Raw genomic sequence first — 23,743 nt, forward strand, 5'->3', positions numbered from 1 at the left:
CCTATGATTAAGAGAAATCTGGCATCTTTTATGTTCAAGGGTGAGCTGAATGGCTGGTGAGACTGCTGACATCATTCAAACAGAGCTAAGGGGAGGGAATAAATTTACTGCGATATTTGAAAATAAAGCGTTGATAATATCATTGTCATCCTAGTGCAACATACAGTGTCGATTATAGCAACGCGCAGCACCTTGTGAGTTAAGCAGCAAAACCAGACTTACTAGAATTGGTGTTTTGTCCAGGAGAGACATATCCATACTGGATGGCACCCATCCTGAAACAGTCTAGAATGGAACCAAGCACTGGAAAAGTCATGTAAGCAATGGTTGCCATTTGGCACAGTGGTGTGGTGGTAATGTACAAGACAGCACCAGTGCAAGATTCAGTTGGCCAGTCACGAGCATGCCCTTGGATGTCACAAAGCAAGTTCCAAAGAACTGGGACGTTTAGAAGTGTAGAATACTTCCAAAGAATACGAAGGGAGAATCTGGGCAGGTCCCACTTTCCCTGGAAGACTGACAAGGCAACCAGCTGTATGCAAGCACATAATGTAGAGACTGGCTGCCACGAAGAAGTTCATGAACTGGTCATTTGTTCTGCCCAAAATTACCTACTCCTATGAATGGATGCAAGAGTCAAGGCCTCTTCATGGAAAAATGAAGACACCAAAGCCCAAGTAGCCCTCCTTGTGGTGGGCAGCCTACTGGGTCTTCTTATGTTTTCTATGATCTAGAAACAGGAGAAATGAAGATAAGGGGAAAAAGAAGATAAAATGCCCTTAAACTTCAACATTTTTCCACCAAGGACCTCTCCTGACTCTTTAAATATGAAAGACAGAGTTGAGGCAGGAATCTTATCAGGGATGGGAGTTACGACAGCACAAGTTTTCTTGATTTTCTTTTTTTGGTCCTTCACCTCTGTGTTGAGTGTTCTGTTTGGTTTCCCTTACAATGAAAGAGGTGAAGGACCAATGCAAAACAGAACAAAATAAGTGCCAGGATCATGATTCAAGGGTAACATGAAGCATGCATGCACACTTTCACACCTAGGGCAGTTCCACTGTTCAACCTTCCCCAGGAAAACTAGGTTCACTTTTCCCCACAGGAAGAACCTGCACTCATCTTTCTTACCACAGTTAAAACTAGAGTTATAAGAGTCAAACAGAAATCAAAAGCGCAAGTCAAGTTATAAAGCTTTAACAATTATAGTGAAAGATACATCTATCAGTAAGGAGACATCTTTCCTCTACCAAGGGTAATGAAAAAGTGAGAGCTGTCAGTATGGTATGGTGAGTGAGTGGTACCCTTACACCCTTACCTTTCTACCATTAGTTAACTATCTTGTTACCAAGCATTAACACTGACCAAACTATACTGTCCTGAAGGTATATTAATATAAAAGGTTTTTATTCTCACAAAAACAAAATATCAGTAACACAAAGTAATACATTGCATTGACTCTCTTTCAAAATGTATAAATTCTTAAATCAAGATATATCAACCAACAAGTTGTGAAAAAAAGATAAAACTTGATACATAATGTGTATGTCCCACTACAAGAGACAAATTACAAATGGACTAAAATTGTAAATAATGATAGGGGATCATTTGATAATTTTCACAGCACACCTTTCCCAAAAGTTTTTCAAGAAGAGCTACCCACCAGGATTTGTGCAGTATTGTAAATTTCAAGGAAAAATAGAAATAATGTATACATTACCAAGGTGGTCCAGGAATACACCATCAGCTGGTTTATCAAGATGTGGCATAGAAAGACCCATTTCTTCTGTGGTTCTGGCCAGTTCTCTGACTAGATGAACTAATTTTGCCCCTTCAGACTGAATCTTCAAGCTCTGGAAAAAAACTCAATGACAATTATACCCAATGAAATACATATCCTGACAGTCCTGCTATCTAAATCCTGTAGTATACAAAAATGACAAATTTTTAAAGTAATTTGTATTTTTCCTAACTATGCAAACCCTAAGTCTTTATATAGGGATTACCTTCAGCGCAGCTGGAACTGGCCGTTTAACTTTTAAAAAGGTGGTATGGTAGTTGACTAACATACGACCAGGTGGAGAAATCTCACCCGCCTAGTCAGTAGAGCGTCACTTCACCTTCGGCCCAGGTATAAGTTTGGTGTCAGTTTGAGGGTGGCATGAGGTGGGCATTAAACTATAATGACCTCAGGTTCGTATAGTTATGAAAAATGACATTTTCATAATAAAATAAAGTTTTAAGTATACTTACCCAGTAGTTACATTGCTATTGTTTTTGAACCGAACAGCAGCTAGAATTCAAAATTTGCGCCAGCAAAACAAAAAAAACAATACAGCAGCTAGGAGATACCCCCTCTGTCCACTGGTGGAGGAGTGAGGAACTACTTTAACACAAAAATTCAGTCGTTTATGCCCTACATTCATGAGAGGGGAGGAGGGAGAGCTTTGATCATGTAACTACTGGGTAAGTATACTTAAAACTTTATTTTATTATAAAAATGTAATTTTTAAGTATGTAACTTACCCAGTAGTTACATTGCTAAAAGAAGTGTTGTAAGTTCCTTACCTGTTAAGTGAGCAATCCATATTGATTCTGCCTTTTAAATATAGAGCTCTTCTTAACTGCTAGACGTGGCGAGGGAGCCATGGGATGTCTATAATAAGTAAATTATCCTTGTGACCTAGAAGGGTTTGTGGGACATGAAGGATGACCAGACAAATGCCCCTGCTTAGGGCACAGTACCAACCAAAAAATATAAAACCAGTCGATGGGTATCACCACTAGCCTACAACAAAATTAAACCCCTTAAAAGAACTAATGACTGAGAGGTACTCCTAAATGCACAGCACCATGTATCCCCAGGCTCCCCAGCAAACTCGAAAACCTGCGTCAAGGAGAAGGGGACACTAAGGAAGGATGCACTTCCTTATTACTTTCACCCAATACCGTGCCAGCCACAACAAAAGGACCTAGGGTACTGCAATTATCATATGTGGTCTCCATATCTCGTAGATAATGTGATGCGAAAACTGGCCTACTCCTCCAAAAGGTCGCTTGTATAATAGAAGAGACAAACTGCGTCTGAAGGCCAGGGAGGTCGCAACCGCTCATACTTCGTGCGTTTTAACTTTCAAAACACTGCACTCCGCCTCATCCAAATTGTCATGAGCCTCCACTATTACACTCCTAATAAAGAATGCCAACACGTTTTTTGAGAGGGGTCGAGAAGGATTCTTAACAGAGCACCAAAGATGGTCCGAGTTACCTCTAATAGACTTTGTCGCTTGATTATAGGATTTGAGAGCTCTAACGGGGCATCATAAGAGTCTCTCCTCTTCTCCGTCAACTAGATCTGTAAGATTACAAATCTCGAATGACCGTAGCCAAGGTCTGGATGGGGTTTCATTCTTGGCCATAAAACCCATATTAAAGGAGCAAATAGCATTACCCTTTGCAAAACCTACTTTTTTTATTTAAGGCATGCACTTCACGTATCCTCTTCACTGTAGCTAAGGCTACTAAACATAGCGTCTTTCTCGTCACCTCCCTTAGAGGCACTAATCTAGCACTCCTAAGCCACTTCAGAACCACGTCCAAGTTCCAGCCTATTAATCTTGGTCCTTCTGTCTTCTCCTTATTGAAAGACTTAATTAAATCTGACAAATCTTTGTCGCCAGACAAACCTAGACCACAGTGTCAAAACACCGAGCCCAACATAGCCCTGCACCCTTTAATGGTAGAGGTAGATAATAGTTTCATCTTCTTCAAATACAAGAAGAAATTGGCCACTTGCGCTCAAGATGTCTTAAAAGAAGAGACTCCCTTTCTCCTGCACCAGTCTTTAAAAACATTCCACTTGGCCTGGTATACGTCCGAAGAAGATCTCCTTCTGCATTCTGCGATAGGTTCTGTAGCTTGTTGAGAAAATCCCTTGTCTCTGAGGAGACAGTTGTTAGTCTGAATGCAGTTAGCGCTAGACCTGACAGACCTTCGTGGAACTTTCTTACGTGAGGCTGCCTGATAAGATCCCTCCTTTGAGGTAGAAGTCTTGGATAATCTCTCAGAAGTTCCAGCAGATCCGGGAACCATTCCCTCGATGGCCAAAATGGGGCAATCAGTCATTCTGACGTTCTTGTAAGTCTTGAGTTTGTTCAATACTGCCCTGACTATCTTGAATGGCGGGAAGGCGTACACGTCCAAATTCTCCCAATTCTGAACCATGGCATCCGTAGCCCAAGCCTGATGGTCTGGAACTGGAGAACAATAAATTGGAAGTCTGTTGTTCTTGGCTGTGGCAAATAGGTCCACCAGCGGAGTCCCCCAACACTTCCATATTTGTTGACATACCATGGGGTGCAAAGTCCACTCCGTCGAGATCGCTTGCTTCTTGCAAATGAGCAAGTATGCCCTTATACTGTATTTAGTTTCCCTTGAACAAACCTTGTCAATACTTGTGTCTGATTTTGCTTCAGCCACAATAGCAGAATCCTTGTTGCCTCGTAAGGGAGAACAAGTGAGTGCCTCCTTGTTTCCGAATATATGAGAGCTGTTACATTGTCCGAATGGACTACTATCACCTTCCCTCTGATCTGTTCTGCAAATTTTGTCAACCCTAGATGGATAGCTACCAATTCTTTCATGTTGATATGCCACTTCTGTTGGCTTTTGCTCAAAACTCCCAACGTCTCCAAGTCCCCTAGAACCGCACCCCATCCCTGGTCGGACGCGTCTGAAAAGAATGTTAGGTCGGGGTTCAGCGGAGCTAGAGACTTTCCTTCCGTCAATCTTTCTCTTGACAGCCATCAAAGTAGATCCTTCTTGATTTCTTCGGAAATCTCGAAAACGAAGGAGTCCCGGAATTCCTTCCTCCGCCACTTTGCTTTCAGATAAAATTGTAATGGTCTCATGTGGAGGCGACCCAGATCCACGAACATCTCTAGGGATGATAACGTCCCCAGAAGGCTCATCCATTCGTTCGCAGACCAAGTTCTGAGAGTAAGAAATTTCAAAACTTTTTGAAGGCAAGAATCGACTCTTTGAGTTGACGGAGAAGCCCGAAAACTCACTGCAGCTATCTGAATTCCCAAATATACTGTCTTCTGAGAAGGGGTCAGGCACGACTTCTGATGGTTGATTAGAAGACCCAACTCCTCTGCCAATCTTACAGTCACTTGAAGATCCTCTGTGCACTTCGCTAGAGTTCCCGACCGCAGAAGCCAGTCATCTAGATAAAGTGATATCCTGATCCCCTGTTGATGAAGCCATTTCCAAAATGGGGTTAGAATCCTGGTAAAAACTTGAGGTGCTGTCGAAAGGCTGAAACAGAGAGCCCGAAACTGGAAAACTTGGTTCCCAAATACAAAACATAGGTACTGTACTTCCGAGACTCTTGGTGGATCAGGACATGGAAATATGCATCCTGCATATCCACCATTACCATCCAATCTCCCTGTCTGATGGATGATAGAACCGTGTTGTTGGTCTCCATGCAGAATTTTGTCTGTTTTATGAACTTGTTTAAAGCACTGACATCCAATACGGGTCTCCAACACCCCGAAGCTTTTGGAACTAAAAACAGGCAATTGTAGAAGCCTGGACAGCTCTAATCTTCCTCTGCTTCTACCACTCTCTTGTCTAACAGGGCGGACACCTCCTCGGAAAGCGCCATGTATTTCTTTGAATTGCCTAAGTAAGCCGTCAAAGCTATCGGCACTCTTGAAAGGGGGGGCTGAACCATAAAAGGAATACGGTAGCCCCTTCTCAGAGTCTCCGCAACCCAGCTCTCTGCTCCTATCAAGCCAAATCCTCTTACTCTTGTTATCAGAGGATAATTGGCGCCTTGGACCCAGTGCCTGTGCTCTCTCAATGTCTCGTGAAGGCGAAAAAACCTCCGGAGCCTCCTACTAGCTACAACCAGGGGAAGTAGATGCATGAATAAGCGTTTGCTTCTTAGGTACCGCTTCAGGCGAGACACCGCGAGACCTCTTAAGCGGGCGAGACTTGCCCGACGAAGACCATCGGCATCTGGGCGAAGATTCTCCCCAACTCGACAGGTGCGCAAACTCTTCTTTGGAGACACCTTTCCAATGGCGCTCCCTAACGGTCTGGGAGTCGACATCAGATCCGCCTGAGGGGGGGACTACCTGGGAGCAGACCCCACTCTCCTCCTTTGGGCCTCCAGTATGCTTCCTCCCGGGGGATGGGGAGTCTAGCAGGGACCTTTGCCTAGGAGCACGAGTGGGCCAAGTACCCACCTCCTCCACTTCACAAACACTAACATTCGTCACTTTATCCTCCAACGATTTTATAGAGACTCCCAACTTCTCAACAGCTTGGAGCATTAACGAGAATTTCACGTTCATACGGGCTTCGAGGTTGGTCACGGCATCGGTTTTGGGTGAAAGGAGATCAGGTGAAGGAACAGGTTGATTAACAGGAGGGGTGTTAATGGGACATATGGAAAGTTCATGATCTTGATTATCTACTTCCTTAGAGGAAGCCCTAACTGCAGCTTCTGCCTCCTATCAGAATCTAATTTTTTCATCCTAGTAGAATATATCTTCCACTTCCCTTCATCCCAATCTCTACATTCATCACATTAAATCCGGGTTACAGTACTGACCCCTACAAGTAGTGCAAACGGTATGTGCATCATAAATTTCTTTAGTTAACCTACCTTTGCACCCTTTGCTGCAAACTCTAATTGAACCGTTCTTACCCGAGCTCGAGTCTGACATACTGCAAAGAAAAGAGGGTAGCTAAAATAACACAAGCTGGAAAGGATGTAACTACCTGTCCTAACTAATTCTTGAAGGCAAAACACCTAGTACATCACCAAATTCCAATAACAGAATAATCCTGAATTCTAGCAGCTGCTGCAAACAAGTGTGAACAGCATAAGCCGGCAGAAACGACTGAATTTTTGTGTTAAAGTAGTTCCTCACTCCTCCACCAGTGGACAGAGGGGGTATCTCCTAGCTGCCATATTGTTTTTTTGTTTTACTGGCGCAAATTTTGAATTCTAGCTGCCGTTCGGTTCGAAAACAATAGCAATGTAACTACTGGGTAAGTTACATACTTAAAAATACAAATTACTTTAAAAACCTGTCATTTGTTTCTACACAATATACAAACCTTTCAGCCTTTATATAGGGAGACTTACTTCTTGGTGGAAGGAAGCTGAGTAAGTCCCTGAACTGACTGGTAGTTCGCCACATCTAGGTCTTCTTCCTGGTCGAGAGATCAAGGAAGAGGATCGTGCCTCTGATATACTGAACGAAACATAGGAACTATGTGCTCAATTGTCAGACTTCTAGGCACTTTCTCAAATAGACTGGTAACAAGCAGCATCATTCGAGAGAAAGGCTAGGTTGAATCTTTGTGTCTGAGACAATGATAAGGCCATGTGTAGTATAAGCAATGGGTTCACACTGTCTGTCCCTCTCTCCCCTTGCCAGAGAAAGGGAAGGGTTTGCTTCTATACATCTAAATAGATTAAAGAATGGATACTCAATTATATATAACTCACCTGCATTGGCACCCATTCCAGTTTCAGGATGGCTCGATAACCTACCCTCTGCCCACAGGGGAAGGTAAGTTTGAAGGAAAGAGGGAGGGGAGGAGGACCAGTCACTCACACACACACACATACTATCACTCCTGCAACTGTACACCTTAGGCAAGATGATACCTGTCCTCTTAAGAGGAGCCAGCTAAGCTACACAACTTGTTGAGCAGCCAGCACAGGAATCAAGGAAAACGTATCCAGGGATGTGAAAGTGGTCTGACATGACCACACCCCCACCTTCAGAACCTGAGGAACCGACAGATTCTTCCTGAACACAAGAGATGGACCAATCTCCCGACTTCGTGAGCTCTCGCCTGGAACGTACTGGAGTCCTCCTTACCTGACACGGAGTACACCCATTTGATTGTCTCACAAAGCCAGAAAGAGATACTGTTCCTGGACACATCTTTCTTGGTTAAGCCAGTGCTAATGAAGAGTTGTCGACACTCAGGCCAGAGATAGCAAATCCTCTTCAGATAGCACCACAGCACTCTAACAAGTCCTCTAGGGAGGGGATCGTAAAGGACTCGAATGTGGCATCAGGGACAGATGGATTCTGCGTCTTCGCCACGAAATCTGGGACGAAATTGAGGATAACCAATCCCCTATCCCCTCAAGTGTTTCACACCGAAGGAAAGTCTGTACAGTTTGCCTACTCTCTTCATCAGTGGCAGGGCAAGCAAGAAAATGGTCTTGAGGGTCAGATCCATGTCTGACGACTCTTGTAAGGGCTCATACAGCACGAGTAAGGCTCCCAAGTATGAGAGTCATATCCCACGCAGGGGGCCTGAGTTCCCTGGGTGGGAAAGACCTTTTGAAGCTCTTCATCAGCAAAGAAATCTCCAACGAGGAGATATCCACACCCCTTAGGCGTAGGACTAGGCCCAGGGCAGCCCTATAGCCCTTAACAGCTGAGACGAAGAGGAGCTTCTCTCGGTGAAGGAAGACGAGGAAATCCACTACCTGCTGGATAGCAGCTCTGACTGGAGAGATCTTGTCCACATCAACCACAGAAGATGGCCCATTTCCCCTGGCAGACTGCGGCAGAGGGCTGTCACAGATATCCAGACATCTCTGTTGCCGTGTGGCAAGAAAAGCCTCTCACTCGCAAGAGATACTGGATAGTCTCCAGCCACAAAGCGCAAGCGCCTCCATGGACTGATGGAACCATTCTATGTGCAGCTGACATAGTAGGTTGCACCAGGGGGGAATCTCTCTCAGTGTCTCGACGAGTAGAGCTAGCAGGTCTGGATACCAATGAGCATGTGGCCATTTGGGAGCTACCAGGGTCATTTTGAGATTCCTGGTGGTCATCATCATGTTGATCACCAGGTGAAGCAGACAGAAGGGTGGGAAGGCATAGGCATCCAGGTTGTCTCATGGGTGTTGGAAGGCATCTTCTGCTGCAGCCCATGGGTCAGGAACAATCAAACAAAACACCTGGAGCCTTCTGTTGTGTCGGGTAGCAAACAGATCGATCGATGGGTGCCACCAAGATCAAATAGCCTTTCCACGATGCCCAGGTGAAGGGACCACTCTGTCCCTATCATCTGACCCTGGCGACTGAGCTTGTCTGCCATCACATTCCTTTTGCCTGGAATGTGCCTGGCTGACAGCTCTACTGAGTGTGCTACCACCCACTCATGCACTTGCATCATCAACAGGTGCAGTGTCAGAGACACTAGGCCTCCTTGCTTACTGACGTATGCCACTAGTGTGGTGTTATAGCTCATCAACACCACTGAGTGTTCCATCACTCGATCCTGAAACTCTTGGAGGGTACGAAGGCTGCCTTGAGTTCCAGGATATTGATGTGAAGGTGCTTGTTGTCTCAGTTCCACACGCCTGAAATCAGCAACTCCTCTAGGTGTGCACCCCATCCCTTGGTTGAAGCGTCTGGGAACAGAAGCATCTCGGGAGGGGGAGTGTGCAGAGACACCCCTATTACAAGGTTCCTGTCATCCAGCCACCAGGCTAAGTCCTGTTTTACCCTCTCTCGGAGAGGGATGGGAAAAGATGGAAGGTCCCATGCCGGAGACCAGAACTCCTTCATTCTCCACTGGAGAGAACGAAGGTGAAGCTGCCCACAAGGGACCAGCTTCTCCAAGGATGACAGGTGACCAAGAACAACCTACCACTGCCAAGCTGGTTGTTCCTGCCAGGACAGGAACATCTGCACTGCCTTCCTGAACCTGCTATTATGAGAGTCTGAGGGGAAGACTCTTGCTACTGCTGCATCTATCAGCATGCCCAGGTACTTTATCCTCTGCTTGGGTAGGAGATCGGACTTCTCGAGATTCACCATGACCACCAGGTCGCAGCATAACTCAAGAAAGCAATTCCTGTCTTGGAGCAACTGCAGACGAGACTTTGACCCAAAAATATTAGAAAAAATACATTTCATAGAGAATAAATATAGTTTTACATACAGAAAACAATGAGAAATAAATATAAATGACTAACGAAATGGATAAATGAACATTTAACATCACTTTTACCTCCATATGGACTTCAGATATCAAGGCCCTATCTGGGGTTATTTCCCCTTCTTTGTTTTTTACTGGCACTAGCACCAGCTTGAAAGTCACTGGACCTGTGTCACAAAAAAACAATTTGCCTAAAATGGAACAAGGCATTTTCATTGAACATGTTGCAGATATAGCTTGCAACAGCTTTTTTAGGGTGATATTTCTCCAGAAAACTTTGCAAATCACTCCATTTTGCACACACGTCCTCAATCACTGAAGAAGGCACATTATCCCTTTTCTCTTCCTCCTCCTCCTCCTCTGATTCATCATCTGCCATCTGTTGCTGTTCCAGTTGAAGATCTTGCAGCTCTTCAGTGGTTAGCTTTTCCCTCTGTAGTAGTCGTCCAACAACTCTTCCACATCAGCCACACGTATGCCACTTTTGCACTTTGCTAAGAGTTCTTTCTTGAATTTAATCATGTTCTTTGTCTTCTTTACTGAAGGACTGGCACTTGGAACTTTCTTTGGCTCCATGGTGGCTTATTGAGCAGTCACACTCAATCAAAAAGCACAAAAAACGATGGAATATTGTGAAATGTTTCAGATGAACGGGCAGGGTGATGCTCCCTCAATGAAAAACAAATTTAGGCTGGGTCACAAATGCTTGGGATACTTTGTGAATCACACAGTCAGGCAGATGAGCTTGGGACGGAGCATTTTCAACTGTACGATAACCAAGCGGATGTACAAAAACTGGGACAAAATTTTGACGAAAAAAATCGATGAAAACCGAATTGTATGAAAACTAGGGCATACGAGAACCGAAGTTTGACTGTATATATCAAACCTTTTAGGTCTTGAGATAAAACTGCATTTTGTACACTATACAGGAGCAAAAAATATGTACTATATACTGAGAAAAAACCTCTAATTAATAGGCATAATAATGATGGTTTTAAAATACAACACACATTTTTTTTAAAACCTTATTAACTCTTGGAGATTCCAAGGTCATAAACCACACTGACTGATTATGGACTCAGCAATATGTATTTTCATTTCTTCTATCATAGTAAATCTATTTCTCATGGTATAATGCTAGTTATGATGTGATTTCAAATCCAAAAATTTGTAAGTACTTGACAAGTTCGCTGAATCAAAAAATAGGGAAAAAACAAAATAAAACCAAATTTACACATCGAAGTCAACCACAGTTTTTCTTACAGATGAGTAATTTACATTTATCAAAATCTAAGCATTTGTGTAACTACAAATGATGTTTCCAGAATCTCAGAGGGTCCATCCAGTATGATACTGCCTTTACTCCAAGCAATGAATCCAAGTCACACCAATTTGCAACAGTCAGGATCCAGATGCCCTTAATCCTTAAACGCCGAGCTTCTATTTACAAAAACGTCTCCCGTATGCCGGCGGCGTTCGGGAGTTAGCGCCGAAGCGGAAAAAAGTTTTTTTAAAAAAATCACAGCACGCTTAGTTTTTAAGATTAAGAGTTCATTTTTGGCTCCTTTTGTTTTGTCATTGCCTGAAGTTTAGTATGCAACCATCAGAAATGAAAAAAAATATCATTATCATACATAAATATTGAAATATATGACAGCACAAAAAAATTTTCATATATAATTTTATACATATCGTGCTGTGAGCAAAACGGTTAAAGCTAACGGATTATTTTTTTCTTTGTATTGTACACTAAATTGCGATGATTTTGGTATATAACAAATTGTAAAACGATCAAAGCAACACAGAGAAAATATTATCACAAAATGATGCATGAATCCATAACTTTCATGGACGTAAAAAAATTTTTTTTCAAAAATTCACCATAAATCGAAATATTGTGCTAGACACTTCCCGTTTGTTGAAAAATGAAGCTAATTGATTGAATATTACTAGAATGTAAGTGTTTTAGCTTACAATTGCAGTTTTCGACCATTTCGGTCGAGTTAAAGTTGACGGAAGGTCGAATTTTTTCTATTTATCGTAATTTATATGAAAATATTTCAAAACTGATAAAAGCTACAACCATAAGTTATTTTCTGTTGTATTCTACATGAAATTGCACACATTTTCATATATAAAAGTTTATGTAACGACTAATATAAAACAGTGCAAACATTACGACGTGACGAAATAATTTCTGAGATGTTCGGCCGAGTTGCCGCACGGACATAAGGAAAATTTTTTTTTCAAAAATTCACCATAAATCGAAATATTGTGCTAGAGACTTCCAATTTATTGCAAAATAAAGGTAAATGGTTGAATATTACTAGAATGTAAGCGTTTTAGCTTACAATTGCGTTTTTCGACCATTTCTGTCGAGTTAAAGTTGACGACTGAAGGTTGAAATTTTGGCAGTTATCGTGATTTATGTGAAAATATTTCAAAAGTGATAAAAGCTACAACCATGAATTATTTTCTGTTGTATTCTACATGAAATTGCACACATTTTCATATATAAAAGTTTATGTAACGACTAATGTAACACGATGCAAACATTACGACAACGTGACAAAAGAATTTCTGAGATGTTCGGCCGAGTTACCGCACGCAGACGTAAGGAAAAAGTTTTTATTTTCAGAAATTGACCATAAATTGAAATATTGTGCTAGAGACTTCCAGTTTGTTGCAAAATGAAGGTACATGATTGAATATTACTAGAATGTAAGAGTTTTAGCTTATAATTCCGTTTTTTTACCATTTTGGTCGAGTTAAAGTTGACCGAAGGTTCAAATTTTGGCAGTTATCGTGATTTATATGAAAATATTTCAAAACTGATAAAAGCTACAACCATGAGTTATTTTCTCTTGTATTCTACATGAAATTGTGCACATTTCCATATATAAAACTTTATGTAATGACTAATATAAAACGGTGTAAACATTACGACAATGTGACGAAAGAATTTCTGGCGCGGACGTAAGGAAAAAGTTTTTTTCAAAAATTCATCATAAATCGAAATATTGTGCTAGAGACTTCCAATTTGTTGCAAAATGAAGGTAAATGATTGAATATTACTAAAATGTAAGAGTTTTAGCTTGCAATTGCGTTTTTTGACCATTTCGGTCAAGTCAAAATTGACCGAAGGTTGAAATTTTGGCAGCTATCGAGATTTATATGAAAATATTTCCAAACTGATAAAAGCTACAACCATGGGTTGTATTTTGTTGTATTTTACATGAAATTGTGCACATTTTCATATATAAAACTTTACGTAACGGCTAATATAAAACAGTGCAAAAATTACGACAAAATTACGAAAGAATTTCTGAAATTTTTGGTAGAGTTACCACGCGGACGTAAGGAAAAAGTTTTTTCAAAAATTCACCATAAATCGAAATATTGTGCTAGAGACTTCCAATTTGTTGCAAAATGAAGGTAAATGATTGAATATTACTAGAATGTAAGAGTTTTAGCTTACAATTGCGTTTTTCGACCATTTCGGTCGAGTCAAAGTTGACCGAAGGTTGAAATTTTTTTTAGTCGACGTACGGTACGTCCACTTGGCACCTAACAGACAATTTTAGTCGACGTATGATACGTCCAGTAGGCCTTTAAGGGTTAAGCACATGCCTAGTTCACTAAGACATCTCAGCCACCCTTTACTCTTTTGTACCCTCTAGGAGGCAGAGGTGTGTGTGAGGAGGGAAAACAGAATTTCATAAGATTAATTGATTTTGTATGGAAAATAAAAACATTTGTTCATTACAACCCCAATAATCATAAAATGCCTGACTTGCAATATAGGAGTGAGAACAAAACCAAGTAGGACGATGATAGGGAGGATCAACTGTGAAGAAGACAATATGATCAGAAGTCTACCCTCACTGAAGGAGCATGTATAGCCAAGTAAAGAGCAGTCTGTATCTAGAGTCAGTCCACAAGGATCTAAAGGTAAAACAGCAATTGGACTTTGATGGACCCACCAGAAGATGACCAAACACTAACCAGCAGCATGAGTGGCAATGATACCGTGCCCAGAATAGCCATGCTTTTAATGTACCAAGATCATGAAGGATGATATAATGAGAGTGAAGAAGAAGCAGAGGACACATAATCCTCTAAAAACAGAACATGGCTCATCGTAACAATTGGTATTAATGAGAAAACATTCAAGAACTTATGAATACAGTCATGTAGGTAAAAATCTTGTGTTATTGAGTGGCATCCAGTACCCACTCCAAGAATGGCAACAAGTTCCAAGATAAAGTCAAAGGTCAATGAAGTGGAGAGAGGACAAACCTTATGGGCCATAATTTTCAGCTAAGACAAATCCTCTGGTTAAACATCACCAGATGTACCCAAAAGGATATTGTATTCTCCAGAACAAACATCTTGAGAACATCAAATTTAAGTCCTGACAAAATGCATGATGAATTAAACCCTCCAAAAATGCATGCTGGCAGCCTACTCCAGACCTGAGACAACTGAATATGCAGGATAGTCAAAACCATGACAAAAGATGTCCCACCTGAAGGATACTGAGAACCAGTACCCTGGGTCAAAGTACTGTATAACTTTACGGTGCTACCGGCAAGCAAAGCACTATGCACAGCACTGCTGATGAGGGCTGCAGCAGAAGAAACAATCAGGAGCATAGCAGCTGAAAACACTTACTACACTGATGGATCAGCTGACCTTCAAATACTGGCAGCGGTAGTGGCAGTGGTCGCCCAAAACTTCAAGGGAAGCTGGAGGTTGTCCAACAATGCTTCAATACTACAAGCAAAATTAACAGCAATTTTCAAAGCCTTGGAAGATTCTAACCAAAAGCAAGGGCACATGGTAGTACACATGGACTCCAACGGGGCAATCCTCACACCTAAAGCAACCAAGCCCCCAAAAAATGTGGCAATGATATAAGCAATTAAATCAGTAGCTAAGCCACATCAAGCTGCTGGCAGAAAGGTTTTCCTTTACCGGATACCTAGTCATGTAAAGAACCTGAGAAATGAAGAGGCTGACACCCTAGCCAAAAAGTGCAGTGTGCATAAAGATGCAACCATTACTCACACAACTAAAGGGAATGGCAAAAAGCTATGCATGACTTCAATAAGAAAGTGAAGCATAAATACAAAACTCAAGAACTGCCAATTGCTACACCATCACAAATTTTATGCCCCATGACGTCACTGTACAGACTACCTGAAAATTCTCTATTATCATACACAGGCTAAGGCTGGGATATCTCTGCAGCTGGCAACCGACTGGTAATGAAGACAGGCCATGCGAGTACAGTACTGTGATCTGGCTGTAAATCAGTTCATCATGTACTACCTACTGTACTGCCTGGAGAAGCAGCCTCTCTGGCAGAACCTTCCCAACAATGAGCAGACACCAACACAGACCACTGAATACATACTAGAAGACATTGGGGCACACAGAAACTTCCTGAACTCCCACCCCTTTCCTAGGTAAAAATCTTGAAGAGCCAACCATGAGGGAGATATGCACACACAACTCCATCATACACCCTTACACTCAACTGTACAGTCCTCCTTTCAGGCAGACATGAACCATAGAGCCAACAAAACACTACCACAATCTACATCCCTCTGAGAGGGACAAACATGAAACACATCTCCCTCCGGGAGGCTTGTAAGTGGCCACCAAAAGTTCCTCATTTTTACTTTTTTTTATCGTACCTAATTTATTTAATTTTGCTATTCACTTCCTTTCCTTCTCAGTCCTCTGCAACTTGACTTGGACACTATTATAATCTTTCTCTCCTACTGATGGGTACTGTAAGGTTCAAAGGGGTTGCAACCCTATCCAGCTCTTTCTTCCTCTTTATAAATTAACTGCCAAAAAGACATTTTTTTCATTTCACAGATAAACCCAGTTATGGGCTGCTCGTAAATCTGCACATCAAAACTTAAGATTTTATAAAAAACAACAGTAGATATATATTTTTCCATGTCCTTTGGGGATTGTCATTCTGATGATAAGCATACAAAATTAAAACTGCAGACGACTAATGTCACTGAAACAGTTATCATTATTATTATTACTACTGTATTATTATTTTACATTAGTGTGAATACCATGAAAATGGCAAAGAGGACCTCTTGCTATACTCAAAAAGGTGCCATAAAAATCCACGAGAGATGCCCACCATACCAGCATCACAAGGAATGCAATAGTGGAGAACACTGAAATAACTGGAAAGGCCCCTGACCTAAGACGCCTTCGACTGCTAGAGGCGCTCCTGATACAGCAGGAGAAGCCCTTATTGAATACAACTCAAGTTTTCTTCCTATCCACCAGCATTAGGTGACCTATTGTACATAAGACCTGCAACAGACACCACGAAAAGCGACATTCTTGATCGTGAAACACAGGATTCACCGAGCTGCCCGGTGGCAAATCAAAATATTCGTCGGGTACTACCAGATAATGATGTCACGCACCAGCCCCACTGCTCAGCAAGGCTGCAGCAGCGAGACCATCACCCTTAAGTTTCTGGCTTAAAAAAAAATCTTGCGGCCAATCAACGGTGCACATTCCTCCTGAGTCAATCAATGGTCAGCATAGAGTAGACCGCCACTGACCATCTTGTATATAAAGAGCAGGACCCAGCAAACTGTCAGGGCGTAAGTAGAATGTGCAGCACCAGTCCTGACAAGTCTCAGAAAGGATCAGCAGCAGGGGCTGGAAGGCATCCACAAAAATGCCGTTAGACTAATGCTGGGAGGCCCCAATGTGGACAAGAATGTCTCCTGAGGGCAGAGAAACAGTTACAATCTCTCATTCACAGGATATGCCAAAGAAATGCTACTATACTGTAAAAAACTATCAGAAGTGACAGAGATGGACTGCTGGAGGATAAAATGAGTGCATGCATAAACATGCATGAAGAGCTAAATCTTCCTAAAACACACGCTGGCAGTATACTCCAGACTCTGAGACAACTAGATATGCAGGACACAGTGAAAGACATGACAAAGGATGTCCCACCTGAGGGATACCAAGAACCAGCTCCCTCAGTCGAAGAACCAGTCTGGTATAACCTTACAGTACTACCAGCAAGCAAAGTACTGTGCACAGCATCACAGAGGAGGACTGTGGCAGAAGAAGCAATCAGGAGCACAGCAGCTGAAAACACATTACACAGTTGGATCAGTTGAACCACAAGCACCAGCAATGGCAGTGACCATGGTTGCTCAAAACTTCATAGGAAGCTGGAGGCTGGCCAACAATGCTTCCATACTATAAGCTGAACTAATGGCTATCTTCAAAGCCTTAGAAGATTCTATCTGAAAAGAAGGGCATACAACAGTACACAACGACTCACAAGGAGTAATCCTTGCACTCAAAGCAACCAAGCCCGATCAAAATGTGACATTGATATCAGCGATCAAATCAGTGGCCAAGTCACATCAACCTGCTGGCAGGAGGGTTGTCCTTAACTGGATACCTAGTCATGTAGGAATCCAGGGAAATGAAGAGGCTGACACCCTAGCCAAACGTGCTCTCAGCTGCAGTATAGTGAGCATGAAGATGCAACCATCACTCACACAACAAAAAGAAATGGCAATAAGACATGCAAGACTTCAAGAAGAAAGTGAAGTGCAATGGCACTACAGTAGGCTATTTACAAAATTCATGAACCTCATAGTGGTGTGTGGACATCAAAAATCCCAAGCCCCACAACGTCACAATACAAACCACCAGAAAAATCTTTGTTATCACACACACAGGCTAAGGCTACAATATCTATGCAGTTGGCAACTGACTGGAAATGATGGCAGGCCATGACAGTACAATGGCTAAGCTGTGAATCAACCTCTTGCACACTACCTACTGGACTGTCCAGAGATGCAGCCTCTGAGATTGAACCTCACTGAAAATGAGTAGACACCAGCACAGATCACCAGACACATCTTGGGTAACGTAGGGACACAAGGGAACTTCCTGATGTCCCACCCCCTCCCAAGTAAAAGGATAGAAAGGACAGCAAAAGCTGTTCATCTCTATGCATGAAAGTTTGTTTTCTCTTCCAAGTAAAATGGTATGTGGAACAGCGAAGACTGCTCATTTCTGTGGATTTTTTTTTTTATATCTACACAGGCCACCTTTCTCTCCAACACAATGAGACTCACTGCTGTAAACCTTTCTCTCTTACTAATGAGTACCGTAAGGTTCAAAGGGGTGGCAACCCTTTCAGTCCTCCTCTTTCACTTTCGCTAATTGCCAAAAAGCACTGTTATTTTGTATTTTCACAGATCAACCCATTTACAGGCTACTCCAGGAGCAAAACCCCATGCCAGCACAAGACAAGCTTAATCTTAAACATGCATGAACAACAGTCTTTTGGCACGATCATGCTCAGCAAAGTCTGAGTGAAACGTGGCTTAGAATCAATGTAAGCATATATTTTCTACACATTAGACTGACAACTCTACAGAAAATGACCACCAGATTTCAGTTACCATTGGCATTACGTACTGGCAGAATGCAGTAGCCCTGATAAATCAGTTATCTGAAAGATAGAGAAAACTCTATACTGTATAAGCTGAATGCAGCTGATGCATCATTATCATCATCATCATCATCATTACAGGCAGTCCCCGATTAACGGTGGGGGGTTCTGTTCCCAGCAGAGCACCGCTAACCGACAGTTGCCGATAACCGAAAATCACTGATAACCGAAAATCACTGATAATTATGGTAATAAATGGTGTTTATGACATTGTAAGCACCAATAAACCACTTATTAGCGCACTAACTCTGCTGAAAATCTCAGAAATCCTTTAGTCACTTTGTCGTAATTTTTGCACCGTTTTCTATTAGCCGTTACATAAAGTTTTATATATGAAAATGTGTGCAATTTCATGTAGAATACAACAAAAAATAACTCATGATTGTAGCTTTTATCAATTTTGATATATTTTCATATAAATCACGATGTGCCAAAATTTCAACCTTCGGTCAAATTTGACTCGACCAAAATGGTCGAAAAATGCAATTGTAAGCTAAAACTCTTACATTCTAGTAATATTCAATCATTTACCTTCATTTTGCAACAAACGAGAAGTCTCTAGCACAATATTTCGATTTATGGTGAATTTTTGAAAAAACTTTTTCCTTATATCCACGCTAACTCTGCTGAAGATCTTGTAAGAGCTCTTCCAAACACGTGTGTGTTCGTCATCCATCGGAGTGGACAAGAAAACAAGAGCATCTCGTTTTCTTTCTCTAAAGGAACGCTATTTCAACCATACAATATTTCTGTCTGTTTCTCCCTAACCATTGTTGTCTTGATGTATGTACAATCACCACTACTTGCATTGCCATGCAAGCATTCTAATCATGTACTCATAATGTTCCAAAGAATCTTCTGTATCAAACTGCGTGTATGTTTCTGTTTGTGAAGACACCAAACATCTCGCCACTCCGATGGACGACGAACACATGAACACCCACGTGTTTGGAAGAGCGGTGTCAGGCTCTTACAATCTCAGAAATTCTTTAGTTACTTTGTCATAATTTTTGCACAGTTTTATATTAGCCGTTACATAAGTTTTATATATGAAAATGTGCGCAATTTCATGTAAAATACAACAAAAAATAATTCATGGTTGTACCTTTTATCAGTTTTGAAATATTTCCATATAAATCATAGTAAGTGCCAAAATTTCAACATTCAGTCAACTTTGACTCGACCAAAATGGTAGAAAAATGCAATTTTAAGCTAAAACTCTTACATTCTAGTAATATTCAATCAAGTACATTCATTTTGCAACAAACCTGAAGTCTCTAGCACAATATTTCGATTTATGGTGATTTTTTGAAAAAACTTTTTCCTTACCTCCGCGCACGCTAACTCTGCTGAAAATCTCAGAATTTCTTTAGTCACATTGTCGTTATTTTTGCACCATTTTATATTAGTCGTTACATAAAGTTTTATATGTGAAATAGTGCGCAATTTCATGTAGAATACAACAAAAAATAACTCATGGTTGTAGCTTTTACCAGTTTTGAAATATTTTCATATAAATCACAGTAAGTGCCAAAATTTCAAACTTCGGTCAACTTTGACTCGACCGAAATGGTCGCAAAATGCAATTGTAAGCTAAAACTCTTACATTCTAGTAACATTCAATCATTTACCTTCCTTTTTCAACAAACAAGAAGTCTCTAGCACAATATTTCGATTTATGGTGAATTTTTGAAAAAAACTTTTTCCTTACGTCCGCGCGTGTTAACACTGCTGAAAATCTCAGAATTTCTTTAGTCATTTTGTCGTAATTTTTGCACCATTTTATATTAGTCGTTACATAAAGTTTTATATATGAAAATGTGCAAAATTTCATGTAGAATACAACAAAAAATAACTCATTGTTGTAGCTTTTACCAGTTTTGAAATATTTTCATATAAATCACGATAAGTGCTAAAATTTCAACCTTGGTTAACTTTTGACTACCGAATGTAAATGGTTAAAAATGCAATTGTAAGCTAAAACCTTACATTCTAGTAATATTCAATCATTTACCTTCATTTTGCAACAAACGAGAAGTCTCTAGCACAACATTTCGATTTATGGTGAATGTTTGAAAAAAACTTTTTCCTTACATCCGCTCGCTAACTGCTGAAAATCTCAGAATTTCTTTAGGTACTTTGTCGTAATTATTGCACCATTTTATATTAGTCGTTACATAAAGTTTTATATATGAAAATGAGCAAAATTTCATGTAGAATACAACAAAAAATAACTCATGGTGGTAGCTTTTACCAGTTTTGAAATATTTTCATATAAATCACGATAAGTGCCAAAATTTCAACCTTCGGTCAACTTTAACTCGACCGAAATGGTCGAAAAATGCAATTGTAAGCTAAAACTTAGATTCTAGTAATATTCAATCATTTACCTTCATTTTGCAACAAACGGGAAGTCTCTAGCACAATATTTCGATTTATGGTGAATTTTTGAAAAAACATTTTTTTACATCCACATTACGAATTCATGCATCATTTTGTGATAATATTTTCTCTGTGTTGCTTTGATCGTTTTACAATTTGTTATATACCAAAATCATCACAATTTAGTGTACAATACAACGAAAAAAAATAGCTCATTAGCTTTAACCGTTTTGCTCACAGTGCGATTTGTATACAATTATATATGAACTTTTTTTTTTGCGCTGTCATATATTCCAATATTTATATATGATAATGATATTTTTTCATTTCTGATGGTTGCATACTAAACTTCAGGCAATGAGAAAAAAAGGAGACGAAAATGAACTCTTAATCTTAAAAACTAAGCGTGCTGTGATTTTTGAAAAAACAGGTTTTGACGTAGGAAAACCCTATTTTTGGTAGTCGCTGTTGAGTCCTCAAAGGAGTTACCCCCATGGTGTGCCAGTGCTCCTCCCATGGTGACTAGACTAGTACCAAAGAAATATTTTTCTAGCCTGGTCTTGTAGCCGGGTATTGTGTCGTAATGAAAACACTATGACACGTGATAGAGTATAATGGACTCAAAGATAAGAGGGCATTTTCCTTATCTTCAGCGAAGCTGAACCCAGTTTTTCCTACGTCAAAACTGCAAGAAGTGACTATTGCATGCGCCGTCTGCCATCTTGTTTACGACCAGGCAGGCAAAAGACCAACTCCATTACTCTCTGCTGGTCAATGTAGGATTATCCCTTGCCCAAATCCCATGCCTTTGTCAGGAAGTGGGGAGGGTTTTGAGGACTCAACAGCGACTACAAAAAAATAGGTTTTTCCTACGTCAAAACCTGTTTTTTTGATAGTGTAGTCGCTGTCTCGTCCTCAAAGGAGCTTTACCAAAGAAATTGACAGGTGACAAAAGGCTTAAGCTCTTAAAATTTAAATTCCAAACAGCCCCAAGAAAAAACATTCATGGTCCAAGGTCAAGCCACAAGTTTCAAGCCCCATTCCTTATTCTAAAAAACCTTTTGGGGTTTTGGAAACAAGAAATGAGAAACTAAACAAGAACTTGCACTTTTAGGGTGAAGTTCTGTAGTGACTTACCTAAGTATGCTGGGTGTGGTTGCAGTCTTTTCGTATCTTTCCCAGCAATAGTCAGCATACTCACCCGTTAGGAAGACCCCTGGTTTTCTGCTGTAGAGCCTATGGGGTCGGGACTAACCATTCCACCTACTGACATGCAGTGCAGACGAATTTGTTCGAGCTCATGGCAGTAATGTTTTAAGAACACTGTCTCTGATGCCCACCCTGTACTTTCAGAGACTTCTTCAAAGGAGACATTTCTGAAGAAGGCCAATGAAGTACTTACTTTCCTTATGTCATGTGACCTGGGAAAGGAGTGTGGGTTTGCTTTTTTGATTAGGGACACTAAAATTATTCTTAGCCCTTGTAGAGAGCGTGGTTTATCCGTGCTAGGGTGTAGGAAAATCGGACCTTCTGGGATGTTTGCCATGACCTCTAGGTAACCCTTAAGTGCTTGAACTGGGCATAATGTTTTGTCTACTAAATTAAGTTTCCTTATAAGAATAGGAGATTTCCTTTTTAAAGGATCCTCATTCTTGGCCAGGAATGATGGGCCTGGGGACAATAATAAATGATTATCAACAGTTTGTGTGATATATCGTCCCTGTCGAAGAGAGCCCAGTTCACTAATACGGGCCCCTGAAGCTAATGCAATTAGGAAGATCGCCTTTTGTAATTTGAGAGTTGCAGTTGTATTGGATCCACTGAACTGAGGAGTAGATAGAAGTCCAAGTACCTTGTTCAGGGACCAAGTAATTGGGAGTCTTTCGGGAGCAGGTCTTTGTAGAGCAAAAGATCGTAGAAGAGAAGTAACAACTTCTATGCTGGAGTCAATCCCGAATCCATAAAGCAAGGGTTCTGATAATGCTGTCTTGTATGACATGATTGTTGTAACCGCAAGGCGTTTGTCTTCAAAAAGATATATCATAAAATTTAAAAGTGTTTCTATAGAAATTTTAACTGGGCTCTCAGTATGGATATAATCTAACCATATCTTCCATACGGACTGGTATTGTCGGATAGATGACGTCCATAACTTTTGCACTAGGTACCTAGCAATGTTGGGTGAATAGTTTTCACGGTAGATAATGTTTAAAAAATCCACACGTGAAGGTCTCGGCTCAGAAAGGAGGATGCGTAAATAACTTTCCTCTTACTTTCTGGGATAGTACAGTGGACAACAGTGGAATTGATCTTTTTCGCCGCTGTTGAAGTGATAGGAACCAATGTCTGTTTGGCCAATTTGGGGCTATTAAGTAAGCTGTTCCTTTGAAGGTTAGAGTTTGCTCAAAACCTTCAAAATCTGGGACAATGGAGGAAAAAGATATATCATCTTCCAATTGTTCTAGTCTTGTAGGAAGGCATCTCTTGCTATTGCTTGATTGTCCAAGTTTGGAGATACATATACTGGAAGTTTGTGGTTCTGTATGTGGCTAACAGGTCCACTTCCGGTTGTGGAAGCATGTTGGCTATTGTTTGGAAAGAGTGGTTGTCCAACATCCACTCCGTTTGAGGCTGTCGTTTTCCTCGATAGAGAGTCTGCTATTACATTGAGAGACCCTGTGAGGTGAATTGCAGACAGGTGCCACTTCTTTACTTGTGCCATCCAAAGAATGGCAAGCATTACCATGTTGAGAGGAGGTGAACGTGATCCCGATCTCGATGCAGGACACTGCAGTCGTGTTGTCTAGGACCAACAGAATGTGT

At 41.0% G+C, this 23,743-nt stretch overlaps 1 protein-coding gene across 1 annotated transcript in view; it reads right to left on the reverse strand.

Moving 5' to 3' along the window:
- The window catches only part of Chsy (Chondroitin sulfate synthase), a 344,497-nt gene that overhangs the window by 120,034 nt on the left and 200,720 nt on the right, over nucleotides 1–23,743 (reverse strand). Inside the window, 1 exon segment of the mRNA XM_067122136.1 lies at nucleotides 1,721–1,853. Within this exon segment, the coding sequence (XP_066978237.1) occupies nucleotides 1,721–1,853 (133 nt within the window).

This window comes from Macrobrachium rosenbergii, chromosome 2 (genome assembly GCF_040412425.1).
Source record: "Macrobrachium rosenbergii isolate ZJJX-2024 chromosome 2, ASM4041242v1, whole genome shotgun sequence".
In the NCBI taxonomy this organism is placed as follows: domain Eukaryota; kingdom Metazoa; phylum Arthropoda; class Malacostraca; order Decapoda; family Palaemonidae; genus Macrobrachium; species Macrobrachium rosenbergii.